Genomic DNA, 20,127 nt, shown 5'->3' on the forward strand with positions numbered 1-20,127 from the left:
GTCGACGCTGCCGTCGTCGTTTTTGCATTTATTTTGCGGCTAAAACTTTAATTGAGTTTTAAACCATTTTCCTGGTCTGCCCCGATCTCCTCCGCCACCGCTTTCACTGCGTCCGGATTGTTTATGTGTTTTTTTTTTTTTTTTGCCCAGACTAAGCGGGACGAAAAGGGGGCATGGCCCAGCCTTTGAGTGATGAGTTTGGGCTGCAAATGTTTTTCTTTCTGTGTTTTTTTCTCTCGTTGTGTTCCTTGCTTTTTCCTTTCAGCATCCCTGGCAGCCTGGGATGGGGAGGGATGCACAGCTTTGCCAACACTTTAATTTTTGCCATTTTTATTTGTTAGTTTCAGTTTTATGCCCAGTTTGCATTTTAAGTGCAGGATGTTTTGAATTATTCTCCCGCTCAGGGGTGAAAACTCTGGTAGTGTTAATTGTGAAATCCTAATAGAAAAAAATATGTTGCTGGGAAAGATGTAGATTTGTATAATGGGTTTGGTTATGGAAGATTTTTCAGGCGTGTGAAACCAAAGATAATGCAACAAACATTTGATACATATGTTAACAAACTAATAAAAAAAGGAGAAATACAATTTTTAAAAGCCCCTATTTATCATATTTTAATGGCCTGTGTTATGATCTCGAATTTTTCCATTTGTTTTCAAATGATGCTGGACTATCCTGCATGCAAACCATTAACAAACTTTGTTTGGCCAAAGGATGCGCACTCCTACACTCGTGTGTGTATGCATTTACACCTCTAATAAATATGGCATTAAATCCTTTTTGACAACAGGCACCGGTGAGATAGCGAATAGGGTAGCCCCGGCCATCTATCATCATAAAAATAAACCGGACAGAGACCAACAGGAACGTGCTGTCTGCCCCCATTTCGCCGCAGTGGCTATAAAACATTAAACATGAAATCGGTGGAGGATCGAGGATGGGCAGGCTGGGCAGGATGGAAGGTACGAAACGTTAGCTCCCTGGGCCACAATCAACATCATTAACGCGTGCTCTAAAAGCCATTTATTTAGTGGCCAATGCGGACAGGCTGAGCCATGTTAAAAATGCTCAAAGGGCCCAACTCGCTGGCATCGAGTATGGGAAACTATAAATTCAACGCTTTTAGCATAATTGCCAGCGCATGTGCGTGTTGCTCCAGAGACGCTCGAGCGTTATGATAAGTGGTCGCCCAAGGATGTAAGCGTCAACACTGGCGAACGTTAAGTTATGCCCTCCATCCGGCCATTACTCGCCCGAATCCTCATGTTGGTTTACCACTCTCATATTTTGCCGACCGTGGTAATTGCCATCGTCCCCCTGCCAGACCTTTGTCAAAATATTATACAGCTTAATAAACTCTGGCGGCTAAGAGTCTGTTGTCCTAGTGTTTAACCCTTCGACGACATAAAAACACTCTAGAGGGGAGAAGGAAGGCAAGGCTCTAACACTGGATATTTATCGTTTGTCTAATCGAAGCAAATCAGGTCAAAACGCTTGGGCAAGGGGAAACGGGCTCAATGGGGCGTATGCGTGATTTATGCGTTTAAGGTCTGACTTAATTGCCGCAAATATGCGTGCAGGCCCAATGATAATAAACATAGCTCAAGGAAGATGGATGTGAAGGAGAAGTGACTAAAACTGGTATTATATTTCTTCTCATATTTTCTTAATCCGGTTTGCTTTTCACATTAATTACCATATTTTTTATAAGCACTTAAAGAGCTCAAGTGAAGCGTAATGCAGGCTTTTGGTTGCGCTTTTCCTTAAATGTAGATGTTTATAAAATAAGAAGGAAATTTATGACATAACTTCACGAATCCTCAATTGAGCCAGTTCATATTCGCAGGCTCATTCTAGAATGCTCCACGTGTCCTCATTCACCTATCCAAGCCAACAAGTGAACATGCAGAATGGCAAACAAACACATGGCCGGCCATTCACGAGCACGGAAAATTGTCGTCGACATTTGTTCCGCCTTGGCCATTTTTTCTCTTACCAGTTTTGCAGCTGGCAACGCTTATGTTGACGCAGATTTAATTACAATGTTGGTGCAGCATTCACGTTTATGCCACTGCAACTTGGACTCCACAGTCGTCCTTGTTATGGCAGTATGTGTAAACAGCTCCTGGCTGAAGTTGAGGGGAATGCGGAGTGAAGAATACCTCCTGGTTGGGTACAGTAGCTGCCGCCTTTGTTTAACAACAAATACCCTGAGCGCCGAGCAGTAGCACATGTGACTCCACCGTATCCCGTAGTTTTTGGTCTGCCTCAGCGCTACTTTTATGCACTTTACAAATTGAATTTTCCACTTGCATTTGCCCCGGGATTTTTCCATTCGCAGAAGCCCCGTGGAAGACAACAGGGACCGAGTAACTCTGACAACTTTGTTACCAACACCTTTTTAGCTACCTTTTGTTGTACGTGAGGCATGTTTTTTTTTAGCTGAGATACACATATGTTCCGAGTGAACACTGATTCTCAATCTTCTGTCTTACTTCGCTTCTATTATATTTCGAAAATCATTTTTCCCAAAAAAGAGAGGATGCTCCTGCTTGAAGATACCTAAAGCTTTCTGTTATATTAAATAGTAGGAACAAATTTCCAAACTATTTTTAAACCTATTGAAGTTAAAGTTCATAGGGAATTAGATTGCATGATTCCTATAATTAGTTTCTTCTTACAGCAAGATGGCATTGCTCATACGCACTGTCAGCCGCTGCAAGATGAAAATGACGAGGATACATCGTTCTTTCGTCGTGCTTCATTCTGGCATTGCTAATTGCTTGGAAATTTCGCTCATTTCCACACCAAGGCTTTTCAATGGCAGCCGCAACATTTTCAAAAGAGGCAGGAGATGCTGCAACAATTCCTATAAACAAGCTGCAAAAAAAAACAAACAAAAAAGGGGAAAATCGGTTTGGCCTGGTTTTAAGTAAAGTCTGAGAATGTGTGTAGGTATTTACTCTCGTTTTCTTTCATTGTGGCCTTGCTTCTGTTTTCATCCATTATGTTTCAGTTTTTTCTTGCTTTTTCTTCTTAAATCGTGGGGGCAATTAGGTGTTCTTCTAGGAGTGGTAATTGTAATGGTATTTGCAGTAATATGTTTTGTACCAGTAGGAAAGTATACATACCATATGACGGCGTACATTTCTTACAGTATCCAAGAAGACAATACTCTACCGTTTCTATTTGAGTTCAGACATGTATCAGCATCTGCATTTTATTTCATTCTTCTGGTTGGTTACTTGCGGAAAATTGCAGGTTGTTTTGCCCTTCAAATGGAATTATAGTAAACTGTGTTGGGCTTGTATTTTTTTTGGTTTTATTTTTGCTGTAAACTTTTGCGTACATTTACATACAAATATGTCACATAGATATGCCACTTATTCACATATATAGAGCTCAATACATATATATTCATATGCTATAGCTATCTTACGTGTTATATATAATCTTCCGATTTCATGTTTAAGTTTTCTGAGCTTCTTAAGTAGGCTTAAATAAATAGGTCTCATCATATTTTAACTGCAAAATTTGGTTGTGTTCTTGCACTCCTTTTTTTGGTTTTCCTACACCTATAGATATATATTTTATTTCATTAACGCGTTAACATTCATTTCAACTTGTATAGATAAATGTGGTAGATTTATTTACAAATGAAAACTAAAGCACGTTTATCCATTTCATTTCATGTTTCATAAATATATTTAAATAGGGCCCTGTAAGTCCTATGAGCCTTAGATGGAATTGTAGGTATAGTTTCACACTTAGTTTTCTTTCATATGTACAGCGAAGTTTCATTAAATTCATTTAATACTCATTAATGCTTATGCTATTTAAATATTTACATTTAAAGGGAGTATACAAATGCTTTAATTAAATTCTCAACAACATGATAAATCATAACAGGAATGCAGGAAATTAAAATTAATATGGCATTCATTGGGGTTAATAATCATTACATCTTTTGTACGGTAATAAATAATTTAAAATTGAGCAAATTAAATGCAATGCAAATCAAATTAATTGAATAAGCCAAAGTATTGTTAACACTATGATTTTTGGGATAAAAAATAGGATAAACAATCTCAATATTGTTTTAGTATCAACTTTATATCCAATGAATTACTTAATTCCACACTTTTTTGCTTTGCCATTTTGTGGTTTACATTTTTCCTTTAATCTTTTTCTGTTTTATTTTATAATTCTGCTAAATTTACTATGTAAATTCGCTATGTATGAGTATGCGTAAATACTTTCATCTAAATGCAAATTTGATTAACCGTTTTTTCCACTCTTTTGCCATTTCTGTTTTGCATTTTTTTGTGGACTATAATTAATTTATTTCCATTTAATTGGATCTATTATGGTTTTTACATAATACAACTTTTTTTATTTGCTGTGGCTTTCAACTTAAACCTTAAAGATATTTGAGTTTTGAAAATAATTTATTTAAAAGATAAAAATTATATTTCTCAACCTTTTGATTCTAAATCAGCAAATATTTTTCGGTTTTTCAAACAATTGTATTTTTACATTCGAACGTCATGATTTGAAATCATATAAAGATAACAAATTATATTTATTCCAAGACATTCATTTTGATACTAATAGGTACATTAAATTTTGTTAGACTTCCGATAAGTACTGAAGCCACATCATTCGCCGAATGTCGGATGTAGCCATCCTTATTTGCTGCACATCAGCTGTCGCTCTTGGCCAGCTCGTTCCTAACATGATTTTCATTTTACGCTCTAGTATAAACATATCTATATCTGACTTTCTACCTTTGCAGTTGTCCGTACTACTTCCTCACTCCTGTTCATTTTAATCCTTGTCCTCCTCTGGCCAAGGTTTGATTTTCTTTACCTTCAAGCTGCTTGTGCCCTAAATGAGTTTCTTTTTGCCCTTTGCAATTATTTGATTTCATCTTGAAAATTTCCGAGGGCAGAGCATATCGACGGTACTTGGCTCGGCTGTGGTGTTGGTGTTTTTGGCGACAACCTTATTACCACGGATGGCCCAAAATGTGCACATTAAATGTTGCCTATGCGTCGCGCTAATAGAAAATGTTCCGATGTGGCGGCCGATAAAATGCAGCAACATTGGCAGCCACCGAACGAAACAGCCAACCAATATTACTATGCAAATGAGCATTGGCCACTGCCACTGCCACTGCCACTTCCATTTCCACAGCCATTGCCACTGGCGTTCGTATAGGCGTTCGTGTTGGCGTTTCGAGTGCTGCGTTGACGCGCCACACGGCGTATGAGCAATGTGAAATATGCGCGAATGCCCCGCCCACCTTGTTGGGCTGTTGGTTATGTTGTTCTTATTCCCGCAATGATTTCTCCTCTCCCAGCATTCAAAGGCAGTATCGTCGTTGACAACGGTCTCCGGTGTATTCGGCCGTTTTTCCATATTACTCATACGCCACCGACTTGGCGAGCCCAGCGATAATGTCGACAGCCAAAGGGAGCCTTGCTTCGCAGCCGTCGGGAAAGAACTCGATAAACGTTTGAAAATCCCAAATGATTGCGTTTTAATGCCGAGCATTATTTTAGCAAGTAGATTATGCTGCGCCAGTGAGCCTGCAGAATTGTGAAATGCTCCGGGCGGATTACGCACGGGCGTTTGATTGTTATCGCCATTGTTCCCAGCATGGTTGCCTGTGGGAAAAAGGAGAGAGAGAGCGAGACATAACGATAGTGAACGAGAGGGAAAGCATGTAGTAATCAGTTTTTTGGTTAGTCTGGGTTTATGTTTTCATTTATTTTGTGCGTTCGGCGGATGCCAAATTGGCACTGGATACATTATCATCACAGGGTTGGGTTTTTGGTCAGGACAAGAGGTGGATCGGTGGAATGGTGGAGTGCCATCGAGTGGGATATGGATTTTGGGTGGCATTAAAGTAAATTGGTCTTCCCTGACGGAATGTATGCTGTGCACTGAATAGTTCATTGTGTGCGTGCGAGGGTTACTTTGCTGGTTTATGTCCCTGGCTTAAAGCATCAGTGGCATAAATACTTTGGCGCTTATTATAATTCTGTTATTTTTGGGGGAAAATTAATTTTGAAATTAAAGTTCAGCTAAAGTTAAATTAGGCACGAAATATGAATATATAGCATAGTTTGTTGTGTTGGTAAAAGTCAGTCTCTCTGTTTGTCAGTTATTTCTTAGTTCATTAAAGCACCCTACAACTTAAACTATATGAATACTTTAAAAAGACGCCCCGCTGTCTCATTCTTCAGTGTTTTATTAACGCAGACCACTTGAGCCATCGACTTCATTCCGCTTGTTGACCTCCCGCAGTTCCCGCTTTCACAGTTTTTTATACACACATTTAACAGGACATTCCGACATTTTACAACGTCTTTGTACTTCTTTATAACGTCAAGGCATTCAAGGAGCATTCGGACAGCGATTACTTGGCCATATTTCACCGTTCTTTGTCCGCCCTTTCACATTTCCCAACCCACCACCCACTGTCTCTGGCTGATTGAGTGTCTCTGTGGCGTTTTCTGCTGCTGTTGGTTTTTATGCACGTCATTGAACGCACTTTGTTGACCGCACGTCAATGTCGGATATACAAATATATATATACACTGTGGGCGAGAAAGGGGAAAATATGTCAGTCGAAAAAGAACTGGCACCGAAGTCATAATGAGGTCCACTTAAAAAATCATTCTTTAATTACCACAATCCATCATTATCCTTCTAATTTCCACCCCTTTGGGTATATTTCTTGCTGTACAGCCCACTGTAATGGGTGTGTTGTTGATAGGGCAGGACCTGCGGGGGCTATTAAATATATTTTATCTACTTTTAATCTTTGGCGTTTGACTTTTCGTCGGTTGACCCCATAAATAACCACAAAGTGGGCTTTAAGAGCTCATTCCCTTGCCTCTGAATGGTTTTTGCAGTGTGTGGTGGGATGAGGCTGTTTTCACAACAGTCAGAGTCATAAATATAAAGTGATAGATGCGTACATTGGGAATGGGTTGGCGGGCGAAAAGCGAAATTGAATTGTCTGCAAAAACGATTCGACTTAAAGCAGTGATTTTTATACGATAGAGCATGTGAAACCATTAAGCTAAGTATGGGAAATTCATTCGGGAATCCTTCCGATTCATAAGCCTACTTCAAACGTGTAGCAAACAAAAGTCCCTGAAGATCCGACACACATATGGCATCCAGCATCATTTTGATTGTTTTCCTCGGCCTGCTTAAAGGCAAAGCAAAAAAGTGCCACCTATTCCCCTTTGGCATTTGATTTATGTCAGCAGTATATGGATTGATGCAGAGTGAGAAATCCAAAGCAAGCAGACAGTCAATGCCCGCATTTACGCTTGATTGAGAGCCAACCGAAAAGGTGTCAACCAACAGCCAGACAATTTTGATGGCATATTTCATTTGATGTGAGGCAATAAATATTTCCGTTTTGGCCGGGTTTTCCTTTTTGTTTTGTCGTGTGCTTTTTTTTATATTTTTGGTTTTTCGGCTTGGTTCAGTCGTACTTTTTTTTGTGATATTTTATTTATAAACCGAACCGATTCGCGGAGAAATCAACGTCGAAACTGCCAATCGGCAATCAATCAAAAAAGCATTTCCCAATGGCATTTTGCGGTACACTTTGCCAGCATTTTGTTTTGAATGCAGTTAAATAATATATGGAATACCAACATTATTTCTTTATCTCACGCTGCAGCATCCAAATAAAATCCATATTTCTTGCATATTTGGAGTGGAGTTTTATAGAACAAATATTTGTATTATTTCGATGCCATAAAAGATGCCAACGGATTTGCCTTAAATTGAAATGAGCTCTTAGTAAAATAGTTTAGAGATTAAAAAAGGTAATTTGTTTTGGATTTCAGCAAATGCTTCTTTGGTTTTTAGTTTTAAAAATATTTTTCTTAAGATTGCAAAAATATTAAAATATGGTAACTCTTTTTTTGCCAATTTCTTTGAAACTTCAATCTCCCTCATCCTAATTGCTTGCTCGAGTTCAGCATCTGTAGCTAGGCGTCTTCATTAAGTTTTCCCAGCAACTTGGAGCCCCAAACTCCAATGTTGAATCAATAAAGTCTACGACCCAGTGGGAGAAACCCCTCTCCCCCTCCCACTTGCAAGATATCCAATCGCCTGGGTTTTCCTCCCACCAACTGTAGACTCTCCCACAATGAACAGGCATTTTATCTATTTTTTTTTTTCATTCTTCGTTTTATTTTCCCTTTTTGGGTGCTTGCAATGCACGAATGCCTCCGGAGCCGGGACTCTGTAGCCAAATGGGACAGGATCAGAGTTGGGCGGACAAGGGCCGGCCACGCCCCCTCTGAAGCAGTTTTGGGCTTCAGTTCATTAGTGCAGTCGGTTGAACGGCATTTTACGGACGCGTGCCTTAAATAATTGCATTTTAAATGCAATAAACACAAGCAGAAATAAGTCGGACAAAAAGGAAACCAGAATAATACCATTTCGTTCGTTTCGGCCTGGTAATTCGGCAAGGATTAATTCAGCCTAAAGCGCATACGGCAGAAAATTTGAAAAGCCACTGTTTATGGCTAATTGGCTGGCCGATGCGGTTGGAATTCAGCATATCTACTATCATATCCGGGGGGCGTTTAGCCGCCAAATTTGACAGCCCATAAAAACGAATGCAACAGGGGACACGTGTTCTACACACACCACACCTTCATTCGAAAAACAAAAACAAACATTTGCAAATACTGGATAGATGGCCAGAGAGATGGACTTTGTCGTTGACATGGCCAAAATGTCAGTGTCAATCAACAATGTCGCTAGTTTTTATTGCTCAGGCACCACTTGTTGGTTTTGCTGTCGCCCGATGGCATTTTTATTGCTGCACAATTTATTTGACTTGCAGCAGTAGGGATCAACAGATCAACACCGAACCACAAAACTCAAAGCGACAGATACAACGGGGTGAAATGTCCAACATGGATTCAAAATGTGACAATATGGAATGCATACACATTTTTTATTTGCATTTTTTCATGCTTTCTTTGTTTTATTTTGGCTTTTTGGGTTAAACGATTTGATGAATTTGTGAAAAACGGCTTTTACAGGAAATTCATAAAGAGTACAAAAATTAAATCAGTTTTCAATAGAATAGCAATGGACATTTCTCATCACCAAATGTCTTTTTCGAAAGTATTTTAGGATATGTTTTATCTGTTTTACTAGGGAAATAAAAATCTTTATTGCCATTTAAAGTTGCACTTCTGCTTTATCTGTCTTATCCGTTGCGAATTTCGTGTTCTTTGTTTGCCAAAGTTATTGTGCTGTAAGCCCCATTTATTGCTTTTCCCGTCAATGCTTATGGCACTATACAAATCCAAGATACCGGCGGCAAACCAAGTGCAATTTGTATTTGCTGGGGAAAGCGGATGAATGAAAATAACAACAAGGCAACGGACTGAAAGCCGTCATTTCGCATAGAGCACGGAAATTTAATTAATTTTTAACGTTTGTGCTTAACACTTGGCCCGGCAAAGTCCCGGCCATATTATGCGCAGTCCAAGTTTTCGGCCAAGGAGAGAAAGATTGAAATTATGAGATCACACGGCGACGCACTTGAAACGAAATGAATGCCATGAAAAAAAAATGCAACCACGAGAGGCAACTTTGGCCTCGCAATGTGCAAATATAGTAGAAAATGCAGCACGGTCCATAAAATGCCACTAAAGAAGAGATAGACATGAAAAAATAAAGGGGGAATCGAGGTGGTGGGGGATGGTAGATGGTGGATGCTGGATTGCTGGGGTCTTTGGAACGGATGAAAGGCTGGTGCAGATGGAGATATAGTACTTACCTTGGGCACCGTCACGCCACTCCTCAACCCCATAATCAGGCAGAGCGTTAGCCGAGTCAAATTTATTTCTATGACGTCTCTTGCCATCTTTATATTTTTTACACATTTTTAATTTTATGCAGCAAGCGTCAGTCAAGGAGTCGAGATATATAGTTCAGGGAGAGTTCAGGATAACGCGGTACGTGAGTGATGGCGGTTGTTGTTGTTGGTTGTTTTTATTTGTTGGAGAAGGGCATAACATGAAAGAAATATTCAAATTCAGGAAGGTATTTTTTTGTTTTTTTGGAAACAATGAAGAGAAAGAGAAACCATATAAAAAGAATTTAGTTATACACATTTACACAGATGCCAGGGTAATTGTATGCTAAGGTATTTTTATTTAATTTTTGCATTTATTTGCATTTAATAGCCCTTTGAGAGGGCCAACAAAGCCAGAGAATAACCAACAAAGGGCGAAACAGAAGAAACGGTAACTGAAATTGCATGCAACTTTGACTTGATGGAGTCGAAACGAGGTGGCTGGATGGATGAGGAATGGGGTGCGGTCCTATATGGTGTGTGGTTTTACGATGATTTGTGTTTTCGGCTATTCGCGTTAATTACTGTAATTTCAACATGTTTCGGACTCTTATCGCTTTCATTTAGCAAAGCTACAACGCTAAGTGATTTTTCTCAGGTACAAGTAAAATCAAGTTTAAAGAAAGCAATTACAAGTTGGTAAATATTTAATTGCCTAGTGAATAGTTCCAGATGATGATTGCTATAAACGCGATATCCTTAACTATGACATTCATGTTTTTTTGCCCTTATGAACCAATTTAATGTATTGTGCTGACGGTGATATTGTGCTTTGCAGTGCATAAAATTAAAAACCCATTATTGTGTTATATAATTCATGACCAAGCAAAAAAATTATGCTTCGATGCTTATGATTGAAATTTAATCAATTAGGGAGTTGATCGAATGGCTCTGAACTGGACATAATGCAAATTTAAGCTGTTTACCAATTTATTTGGCTCTTTAAAGTTTACAGCACAAAGCGAACTTTAAAAAGTTAAATATACTTTGATGGCTATAAACAAAATGGACTCTTACCATAGCTGCGGTTGAGCAAGGACATCTCTGAAATAATGGCCGTTGTTGGTGTTGGCATTTCTGTAGGCAATTAAGGATAAAGTCAGTTGTTTAAATTTATATACTTTATATATCTAAATTAAATACATTGTAACAATGTCAAGGGATAAAAAAGTAAAATAAATTACAATATATATCCGCTTACCATCCAGTTTTATATTTCCATCAGTTTCGCCCAGAGAGTTCTTCGCCACACAGCGATATGTGCCAAAATCGTTGGGGCCAACGGCGCGGATTTTTAACTTCATGTATTTTGTGTAACCGCTGACGGTTGATGTGGTCTCGTATTTATCGCCGGCTCGCGAGGTGTCTGAAAGTGCGAAATATGTGGAAAAACTGTCAGTCAGTCGACGGCGGCATCCTTTTAAAGTGGGCGTGCCATAAATTACAGAGACAATTTTCCAGCAATAGCGTTATGGTTGGAAAATATGTGTAAGGTGGTGGAAAAAATCAATTAATTAATGTCACCTGCACTGGGCTACCACTGCTGTTAGTGTTGTTGGTGCTGGCCATGTGCAGTGAAGTGAGTCGCTTTCTCAATCGGAGGACCCCAACTAATTACACCCATACCATCCAACTTCCGACCCTCCCCCCAGCTCTTGCCTTCAATGAGTGTGTGTGTAATTAAAACTGGCGCAGTTCTTCAGCCATTTCCATTGCCATCGCCAACTAAAACTTTTCTCATTAATCAGTGAAAATCTAAAAGAAAAACTTTTGTTCTTCTGCCGTCTGCGGCTTTAATTTCGTTCCATTTCGTTTCGTTTCATTTCGTATTGTGTTGCCTACTTTTTCGGGCGCTCTACTACTAGTACGATGGGAAAACGAGACCAAGTAGCTAGCTAGCAGTAAGTAGCATTAAATATATAAACTTAATTTCACTTTGATTGCTTGGCGCATTGTAAGGCGATATCGCATGTTACCCATACGTCATGTTGTCCTTTGTCTATGCCAGTGTGTATATGTGTGTTTGTGACAAATGTCTTAAGTTTCCTTGTTCTTTCTTTTTCGTCAGCCCCAAACAATGGGGGAAAAACAATTTTCCACATAGCGCCCAACTTGCATGTGACCCGCTCTTGCGACTTCTTTTTATAGACCCAGTCACCTTTTGTGATACTTCTCCATCTCTCTGCACATGCCACAACAACTATCCGTAGGCCCACATGTAAGTCCCTCCGACACGCAAATATATAATTTTTCTCATAATCATCGGCGGCAGCAATTCTTTTCCCTGCCCGCCAAGTCTTTCAAGGAACTTTATACTTTTAATACCAGCCGCATTAAAGGAAAGTTTCGGTTTCTTGAACTGCTTGTAGAATTGCTTGTTCTGCCCCGCAAACTGGCATACTATAAACTATACGCTTGTGATATATGGCATCTGCTGTAGACAGTTAAACGAGGGCAGTTTATAAACTTTTTTATATATGAGAAATAATATTTCATAGAGGAGTTTTTAACGTATGGAAAAAATTGTATCCTATATATCCCAAGCATTAAAGTGTATTATAGGTAACATTTAAGTCTTGGTAACACTTTAAAAGCCGCAAAACGAAAATATATTTTAGACCTCTTGAACCATAAATATACCTATATACTTTCCATGCTTCTTTCATTTTCATACCACAGTTCGTAGATAGTTATATGGAACTCTATGGGAAAGAGGCTAAAATTTATTACCCAAACTTTTGGTGGCTGTTAGCCATACATCATGACCGTGGCTTTCATATCTCATATCTTGGTTCGCATATTCCTAGCTGTGGCTCAGTTTGTCGCCTGTGCGTGTGTGCATATGAAATGTCATATTTCCGCCTCACTATTTTCTACCTGAGACAGCAAAAGCCGGGCCATGGCTTCGCCTTTCGAGTTGGGCATGGCTATGTCTTCCTTATCGAACAAACAAAGTGACATTTAAGCATAAAATGAAACCAAATGACAGTCCATCAAAGGCTCGTCTATATTTAGCTATATTTTTATGCATATGCCATCAATAAGTCATAGGGGCTGGCTTATATTGGAATGGCTTTTTTGGTTTTCTTTGGTTTATCATTGAGAAATTAATACTATCCAGAAAATATTTGATCATAAAGTTCTCCCAGAAAGTAATTTAAAATCCCCAATATCATTTTGGGAGGCATGGAGTGCAAACAATGATATGTATTTTCCGTATTAATTTACCAAAATCGCAATGAGTTCCGGCAGTCAATTGATACTGTTGCACATATTTGCCTCCCTCTGGTATTTTGGCAACCGGGGAAATATGCCATGGCAATGTGATTATATTTAAATAATTTCAGCAACAAAATAATATTTCAGACAGTTTCCATTTTCTTTATTCAATTTAGATTGTGGACCGATTTTAGCGAAATTATTTCATGCTGGAATTGCCTATTTTCCGCGCATCAAATATGTTATTTATTAGTTTTGATTATTTAAATTTTGACCGTATTTAATTTGGAAAGCATTTGAGAGCTTTAAGGTTAATTAATATTATTGTGTTTTGAAATATTGGTGTTCGACATCAACTTAAAGTTCAGGCCTAATGTGTTAGGTAAATCATGCAGGAAAATGACGTTGTGATGACTTAAGAAAATTCTTTTTGTGCAAGATGCACTTTCATATCATGAGGGGCTTGAGTTTGATCTTAGCTCGGCCCCCCTCTGACACATATTCAATCTCTGTCTGGCTTCAACTTTTTGACTTTCTCGGAAAACTGTCCGGTGTCAATCAAGAGAAAACTGTTAAAACGTCACCCCATAAAGAGGAGACACTTTAAGGCAGGCCAGTTCAAAATGCCACAATGTCTCTGCATCTTGTGTGTGCAGATGTGTACGTAAATGTGCATTTTAAGCCTGTCACACAGTACGTACGGGCAACGCATTTTATGGCCAGCCATTGCACGCCGAAAGAATGTAAAAAAGCCGAAAACTTCCATGTGAAATAATAAAAAAAGGGTCTCCACATGAGCATTCACTTGCATTCCCTTGCATCGGGGAAAAAGGGGAAATAAACGGGATCAGCTCAACTGAGGTTTTCGCGTTCGCTACTGTTGCATGTTTTCATTTTGTTTTTCCCTTCGGCTTTTCACAATGACAATTTTCCGCAGACTGGACTTAAGCGAGTAAAGAAGTCTGAGGTGTTGGTATGCATGATGATTACATTGTAAGCTTATTTAAAAACGTTTTTCAGTTAATAAATGCGGCTCTTATTTACTCGATTTTCTTTACAGCCAGTTCTACAAGCGACCGTTTCACACCCTTAGCTTACCCGATATGATCATGTCGCCTCGTTCCGTGGTCCAATAGTTAATCGAGGCTGGATAGGCTTCGGTGTGGCACTCTAGTATAACGTCTTGGCCCAGGTAAGCTCCTTCAAGTTGATTAGGAATTGATAACATCGGTGGAACTATATACAAGAAAAATGAATTTAATAACACCATGTCAGTACTTAAAGTTCGTTAAAGAAAAATAAAATTAAACTAAATACACATTCAAAATAACTTAGAATAATTCTTATATTAATATTCTGCAAGCCTTGTAAACTCTTAAAATATGAGTCCATCATTTAACCCAGACAACTTCTTCTCAAACTTAATACTCCAGAAAGTAATCCACTTCCATTATTTTAAAATTGAATCCATTATCCCAACAGCTGCAGCTACCATCCAACTACAAAATTGTTTTTCCAGCACTCAATGCAAGCCGTAGCCCTTTTCAGGGCCCCATACCACCCATACCGAATACGTTACGGACTTTTCATCAGCTATACGGCACCATCCGAGTTTTACCGAGAATTTTGCATACCATTTTACGTGAGTTTACAAACTGTTTTTGGATTAAAATGCACTCAGTCATTAAAAGTGCGCCTGGGAGCGAGTGATTGTGTCTGGGATATGGCCGTCCATCTGGCCAGGGTGTGTGTGCGTAAATAGCTTTTGTTGCCGCTGTTGATACTAAAGGGGTGGGGTGGGCGAAAGCGGCTATTTGTGGGTGTGGGCCCCACAGTAACAACAAAAGCTGCTCTGCGAATGGTGAACGCATTTTGGCCACGCACACATCACGGGGGCACAAAATAACACCTGCCGACAAACAAACAAACAAACACCCACAAACAAAGCGAAATGAGCGCAGTGCATCAGCAAATGGAGACTAGAGATGGTAGCTGGGGAAAGCTGGCAGCTAAATGCTTTATAAATTCAAATATTTACATTTCAAAGTTCCAATATGTGGCAACACTTTGAAGTGTCGTTCACATTTTCAAAACAAACAATGGTGTCTTTATTATGAAATTGAATTTTCTGTATAAATTAAGGCATTCATATTAAGTGCACTTTCCATATTTTTCCTGATAAGTTTGTAAATTTTAGGCACTTAATCCAAGCTCAGGCCTTTCCATCTCTAACAGTTTCGGCCACAGGCAGTGGGACACACACGGTCAAGCTCTCACAGGTAAATTAATTTAACGTGACTGCAGCTTTTGGTCGATTTTGGCCAAGTGCGTGGGCAGTTTGCCACCCAGTTCCACCCACTTTTCCGTCCATCTCTGCTTTGTATGCCAATGTTGAGGACGCGTTGCGGTTATTGCCCCAAAAACTGCATTGGCAACAAACAGAGGGGAGATGGGGAGTGGCGATTGCAGGTAGGGGTAGGCAGCCTTGGTTTGTATGTATTTTACGCATTGAATTCAGCGTTCGTCACAACCACATTTCCCATTCCCAGCCCTTCTCTACATGCCATAAATATTGCAAGAGAGTTGAGCCCAAAATGGATTTTACGTTATTTTTGCCATTTCCGTTTTACGCTACCCAGAAAAATCAGCCAGGAAATATTGATGCACCGAATTCGTTTAAAGTAGGAAACTCGTTACATTGCTTGCTAGGAGTCTTTACTGTACCGCGGCAACCAAAAAATATTAAATATTTGGATATTTCTAAAAATACATTTTATAGATTTTTCCTGGACCTTTACGCTTTATTGATTTAAAAATGAACTAATGAACTTCCCATCTAGCACGCCCTTCGGCAAAAGCAACTTATATTTAAGCCAAAGGGTCAGGCAGTTAGCCAAGTTGGGCTGACTGGCCAAACGATTGACATTTACTCACATTGCACACGCAGGTGGACCCGCTTGCTAATCGATGGCGGGACTCCGTTGGAGGCGACGCACAGATATGCAGCCATGTGCAGGCGACTGACTTTGGTGATGTGCAGCAGCTCGCCGTCGACCACGTTGACTGCGGGGATGGGTGTTCGGGAATGAAGCAATCGGGAATTGGGGGAGAAAAGGACCTGGTTAAACCAAGTGCAATGCGGCGAAATCGGGTCGCTTACCGTGCTCCCCGCCAATTAGCATTTCCTCGCCGTCCTCGCGACGCCACATGACGTAGGGCTCGGGATAGCCACGTGCCTTGCAAACCAGGGAGACATTCTGACCCTCGCGCACCACCATGTCGTTGCTAGTCAGGCCCTCGACAATCATCGGAGGAACTGCGGGGATGAGAAAGGCACGGCGTGTTATCGAAGGCCAATGGGTAACACTCGGGGTCAGTGGACAGTAATAGGGATTAGTTTTTATACTCACCCACCACCTGCAAGTATCCCTTTCTGGAGCGCATGGGATCCTGCCGGGAATAAAGACATTAAATTGGTGATTCTCTGAACTAACTTAGACCACTTTTACTCACCGTGTTGACTTGGCACATGTACCACCCGCGATCCGTCTCCTCCACCTCCTTGATGTGTAAGTACCACTGTAGAATAAATATTCAAGTAAAAGTGTTATGAAATATATATTTCTAAGGAACCCACCGAACGATGGTCATTGTAGGTCAAGCTGATGCGGCTATTCTGCGAGATTACGTTATGGTGGATGGATAGGATTGTCTGCGTGTCCACCCTCACCCAGGCCACCTTATAGCCCTTGAGATTCTCCACCACACATGCCAAAAGGGCATCTCGGCCAATAGAGACAGTGACATTGGCAATGGGTTCCGCGAAACGCGGAAAATCAGATTCTTTAAGTAAAAAGCATAAGTAAATTATTCAGAGAATGTGACTTTGTAAGTTGAGTCCATTTAATTAAAAGTTCCCTCATATCTTTTTGCTAGCAAAGCATAGTTGGAACAGAGCAGATATTTTCTTTACATCCTTTGCCCGCTGCACTGCGGCACATTGCGCTTACGTCCCGTGGGGCCCTCGAAAAAAGGGGAAATGAGAGCATATTAATTACCTTCCTGTGCCGCCTGCTGGGTGTCCAGTCGCGTGTGTTTGCCTGTAAGCGAAACGAATGAAATTAAGAGCGTTAGAACATTTAATTAATTTAATTTCTACAAGGGAATTTTGGCTGCCCACTGCATATGGGCAATAAACAAAAATTAATTAGCCACGCTGTGCCAAAAACTTTTGTCTTGGACAGGAGGTAGGACGGAAATTGTGTCTGTCGCCATGTTTTGCTGATACGGCAGAAATTCCTGCTGCGCTTTCAGATTTTTGTTTTTAGTTTCATTTATTGCATTCGTTCCATGACAAAAGTTCAAGTTTAATTGTTTCTGGCTACGTTGGCACTTTTTACCCATTTTACCCATTTACCCCAGCTGCATCGGAAACTTTTCCTACTGTTTTCGAACAGGGCAGGAAATTTTGCGCAAAAAAGGTGAAAGGTGTTGGGCAGGAAATTTTCCAAATAAAAACTTGACGCAAATTGCAAACTAGCGATGTTCGGTTCAACATTTTTTTTCCGGATGGCAAAGAAGTCAAATTTGTTTGTGACTGTTATTTGCAATATCGGAAATATTCACCCCTTCCTTTTATGGTCATGTCAGACACTTTACTTTACAAATGAGTTTCTCAAGCGTTGAGGAAATTTGAGCTAGCAGCAAATCGCATTCGCCTTGAAGAGCAGCTACAAGCGATGTCCGTAACATAAAACCTGGCAAATTGAAAAACGCTTAAGCATTTTTACAGCTTTTAACACGGCGCCGCATATTGAATTACGTTCACTTTAGTCAGTCAGTTTTCCTTTGCCAGCAGGACAACTGCTACCGTTTCCTGCCACTGGCCATTGGCTTTCCGCCCCCAATTCCCCATGCCTTTACCTATCCTCGACCCATCTGGATTTTGTGCTGGCACTTTTCAACTTCAATTCTCCCAGAGCAGCTGCTGTTTATGCCTTTTCAGCTACGAAAAAATGCTCAACACGATTTTCGCTGTTGATTTACGTTTTAGCACGTTCTCCGTACAGTTTAGCTGCCGTTTTTCCCGTCTTTCGTTCTTCTTACATATTTTTTCCTTAGTTCAACCTGACAGGTTGCACTCTACAGCTTTCCGCCATTTGAATGCTGTTTCACTTTTCTTTTGGCAGTTTAATGAGCAGCTTTTTATCGCCACTGAGATTTGTCCCTGACTCTTTTTTGTTCCTAATCCTTTAGAAGAGAGCCGGTCATTCTCGCTTTTCGGCAATGTAAAATAAACCCCATTTGACTGAGCTTAGCCTTTGCATTCGTAATTTGTATTTAAGTTTTTTTCGGATTTAATTTGTTATATAGCTCTCTAGCTGTTGTGTGTCAACATGGCTCACATGACACACAGCCCTCAACTCTGGACTCTTGACTCTCGACTCTGGACACCAGTCAATCAGTGAGAGCTCCAGAGCTTCCATTCACGATCTGGCGTCCGAGATTCTGTTTGTCCTGTGTCCACCTGCGCCCATTGGCCTCTTTGTGCAAACGCGGGCGGCCATTCAATTTGTCAGGCTCGACGGCGGCAGTTTCCCTTCAAAACCTAAACTGCCTTTTGAACTTTGTGTAAACAAAACGCACCGGCAAATGTCGAGGCTAAAAACTGCCAGCTACTTTCAATGAGCCTACACTATGAACTTAGACTCGGCTGTGATGAACTGTTTCAATGCCCAGTAAAATTAGAAAATTGAAAGTACTTAATAAAAAGCGCTTTAATAATCAAGAACTGTAGCTTTTGTACTATATCTACTCATTATGGTTTAAACTAAATAAATATTTGCACTTTTCAAACACTCCCAAATAATTATTAATTTTATTAATAGTATTTATTTATTTTGCTTTTTTAATGCAGTTTAACCTACTAAAAGTGACTTACGGACTACAGGTTATGGCTTTAAAATGCCAACTCCGGTGAATGGAATTCAAAGCAACCAATACGCAATTTACTGGAATGCAGACGATTTCCAGATTGGCGGAATTAAAGTTCACCATGGGTAGAGAGATTACAGGTTGCGGTGATGGTAAGTTAGCCAGGCCAAAAGCAGCTTTCACCTTCCCATTCTCCAGCCTAATCTCGACGGTCTCCGCAAACCAAATGGTCGTCATAAACAAAGGACACACACAAAAGAAAACTTTTGCCCAGACGTGCCGCCTACTCGATTTTCGGAAAATGCCCGCAAATAAACTGCAGATACAGTGGATGGGTTGGCCAAATACAGAGTAAAATTTATCAATAACACATATATTAGTAATAGCTTAAAAATTTCAAGAATATATTTGTAAAAAACTGATTATTTAAAATTCAGATTTTATTAGTTACACTGAAAAGTACATAATAAAAATAGTTTAAGCGAAGATTTGCGATTTTTTTCCCCACTGTAAGCTGCTTAGGTCTCCACAAAGCTTTCCTTCCGCTTCCCTTTTTATGGGCCCATCTTTTTTGTTGGCCATTTTTTCCGTTTATTTGGCTTGGGATGCCTTTGGGAGACGGAGGCAAGGAGCTCAAGGAATACTTTTGCTGGCCGTTTATTGTCGTTTATTTGTCTTTTTGCCATTTTTATATTTACGCATATAATCGCTTTCAACGCTTGCCAGCGCCTTGGGAGATGGCAGCGATGGCAGCGATGGCTGGGACGTGGGTCTTGACGGCGCTTATAAATATGATGTTATCGCTTTTTATGGTCCACTTTTATTGCCGGCAATCAGTCTTGCGTTTTGTTTGCTGATTGCCTGCCATTATTCAAATGTATTTGTTTAATTCCCGGGGATTGGCAGCCACAAATCATTTTAAATCCGCAATATGTCAACAAATATTTGGACAACGAGCACATTGCTTTTTTCCCGTATCACAGATGCTTCTTGTGCGGGTCATTATTGCGGCTTATATGGCCTTCGTTAAGTGGGCATCGTCCAGGACACTTGGCTGCCCC

At 40.1% G+C, this 20,127-nt stretch overlaps 1 protein-coding gene across 1 annotated transcript; it reads right to left on the minus strand.

Annotated features, from left to right (window-relative positions):
• Nucleotides 1–3,269: 3,269 nt before the first annotated feature.
• Nucleotides 3,270–17,536, minus strand: LOC108105837 (hemicentin-1). The gene is made up of 12 exons (XM_041818649.1): nt 17,533–17,536; nt 17,191–17,232; nt 16,770–16,975; nt 16,646–16,711; nt 16,543–16,582; nt 16,293–16,448; nt 16,067–16,195; nt 14,231–14,368; nt 11,115–11,279; nt 10,931–10,990; nt 9,836–9,922; nt 3,270–5,669 (listed from the first exon to the last, which is right to left on the minus strand). Exons 1-12 carry the CDS (start codon nt 17,534–17,536, stop codon nt 4,927–4,929), a joined length of 1,836 nt encoding a protein of 611 aa, XP_041674583.1. The 3' UTR covers nt 3,270–4,926.
• Between the last annotated feature and the right edge of the window lie 2,591 nt (nt 17,537–20,127).

Source organism: Drosophila eugracilis, unplaced genomic scaffold, assembly GCF_018153835.1.
Source record: "Drosophila eugracilis isolate 14026-0451.02 unplaced genomic scaffold, ASM1815383v1 contig_353, whole genome shotgun sequence".
NCBI classification, from domain to species: Eukaryota; Metazoa; Arthropoda; class Insecta; order Diptera; family Drosophilidae; genus Drosophila; species Drosophila eugracilis.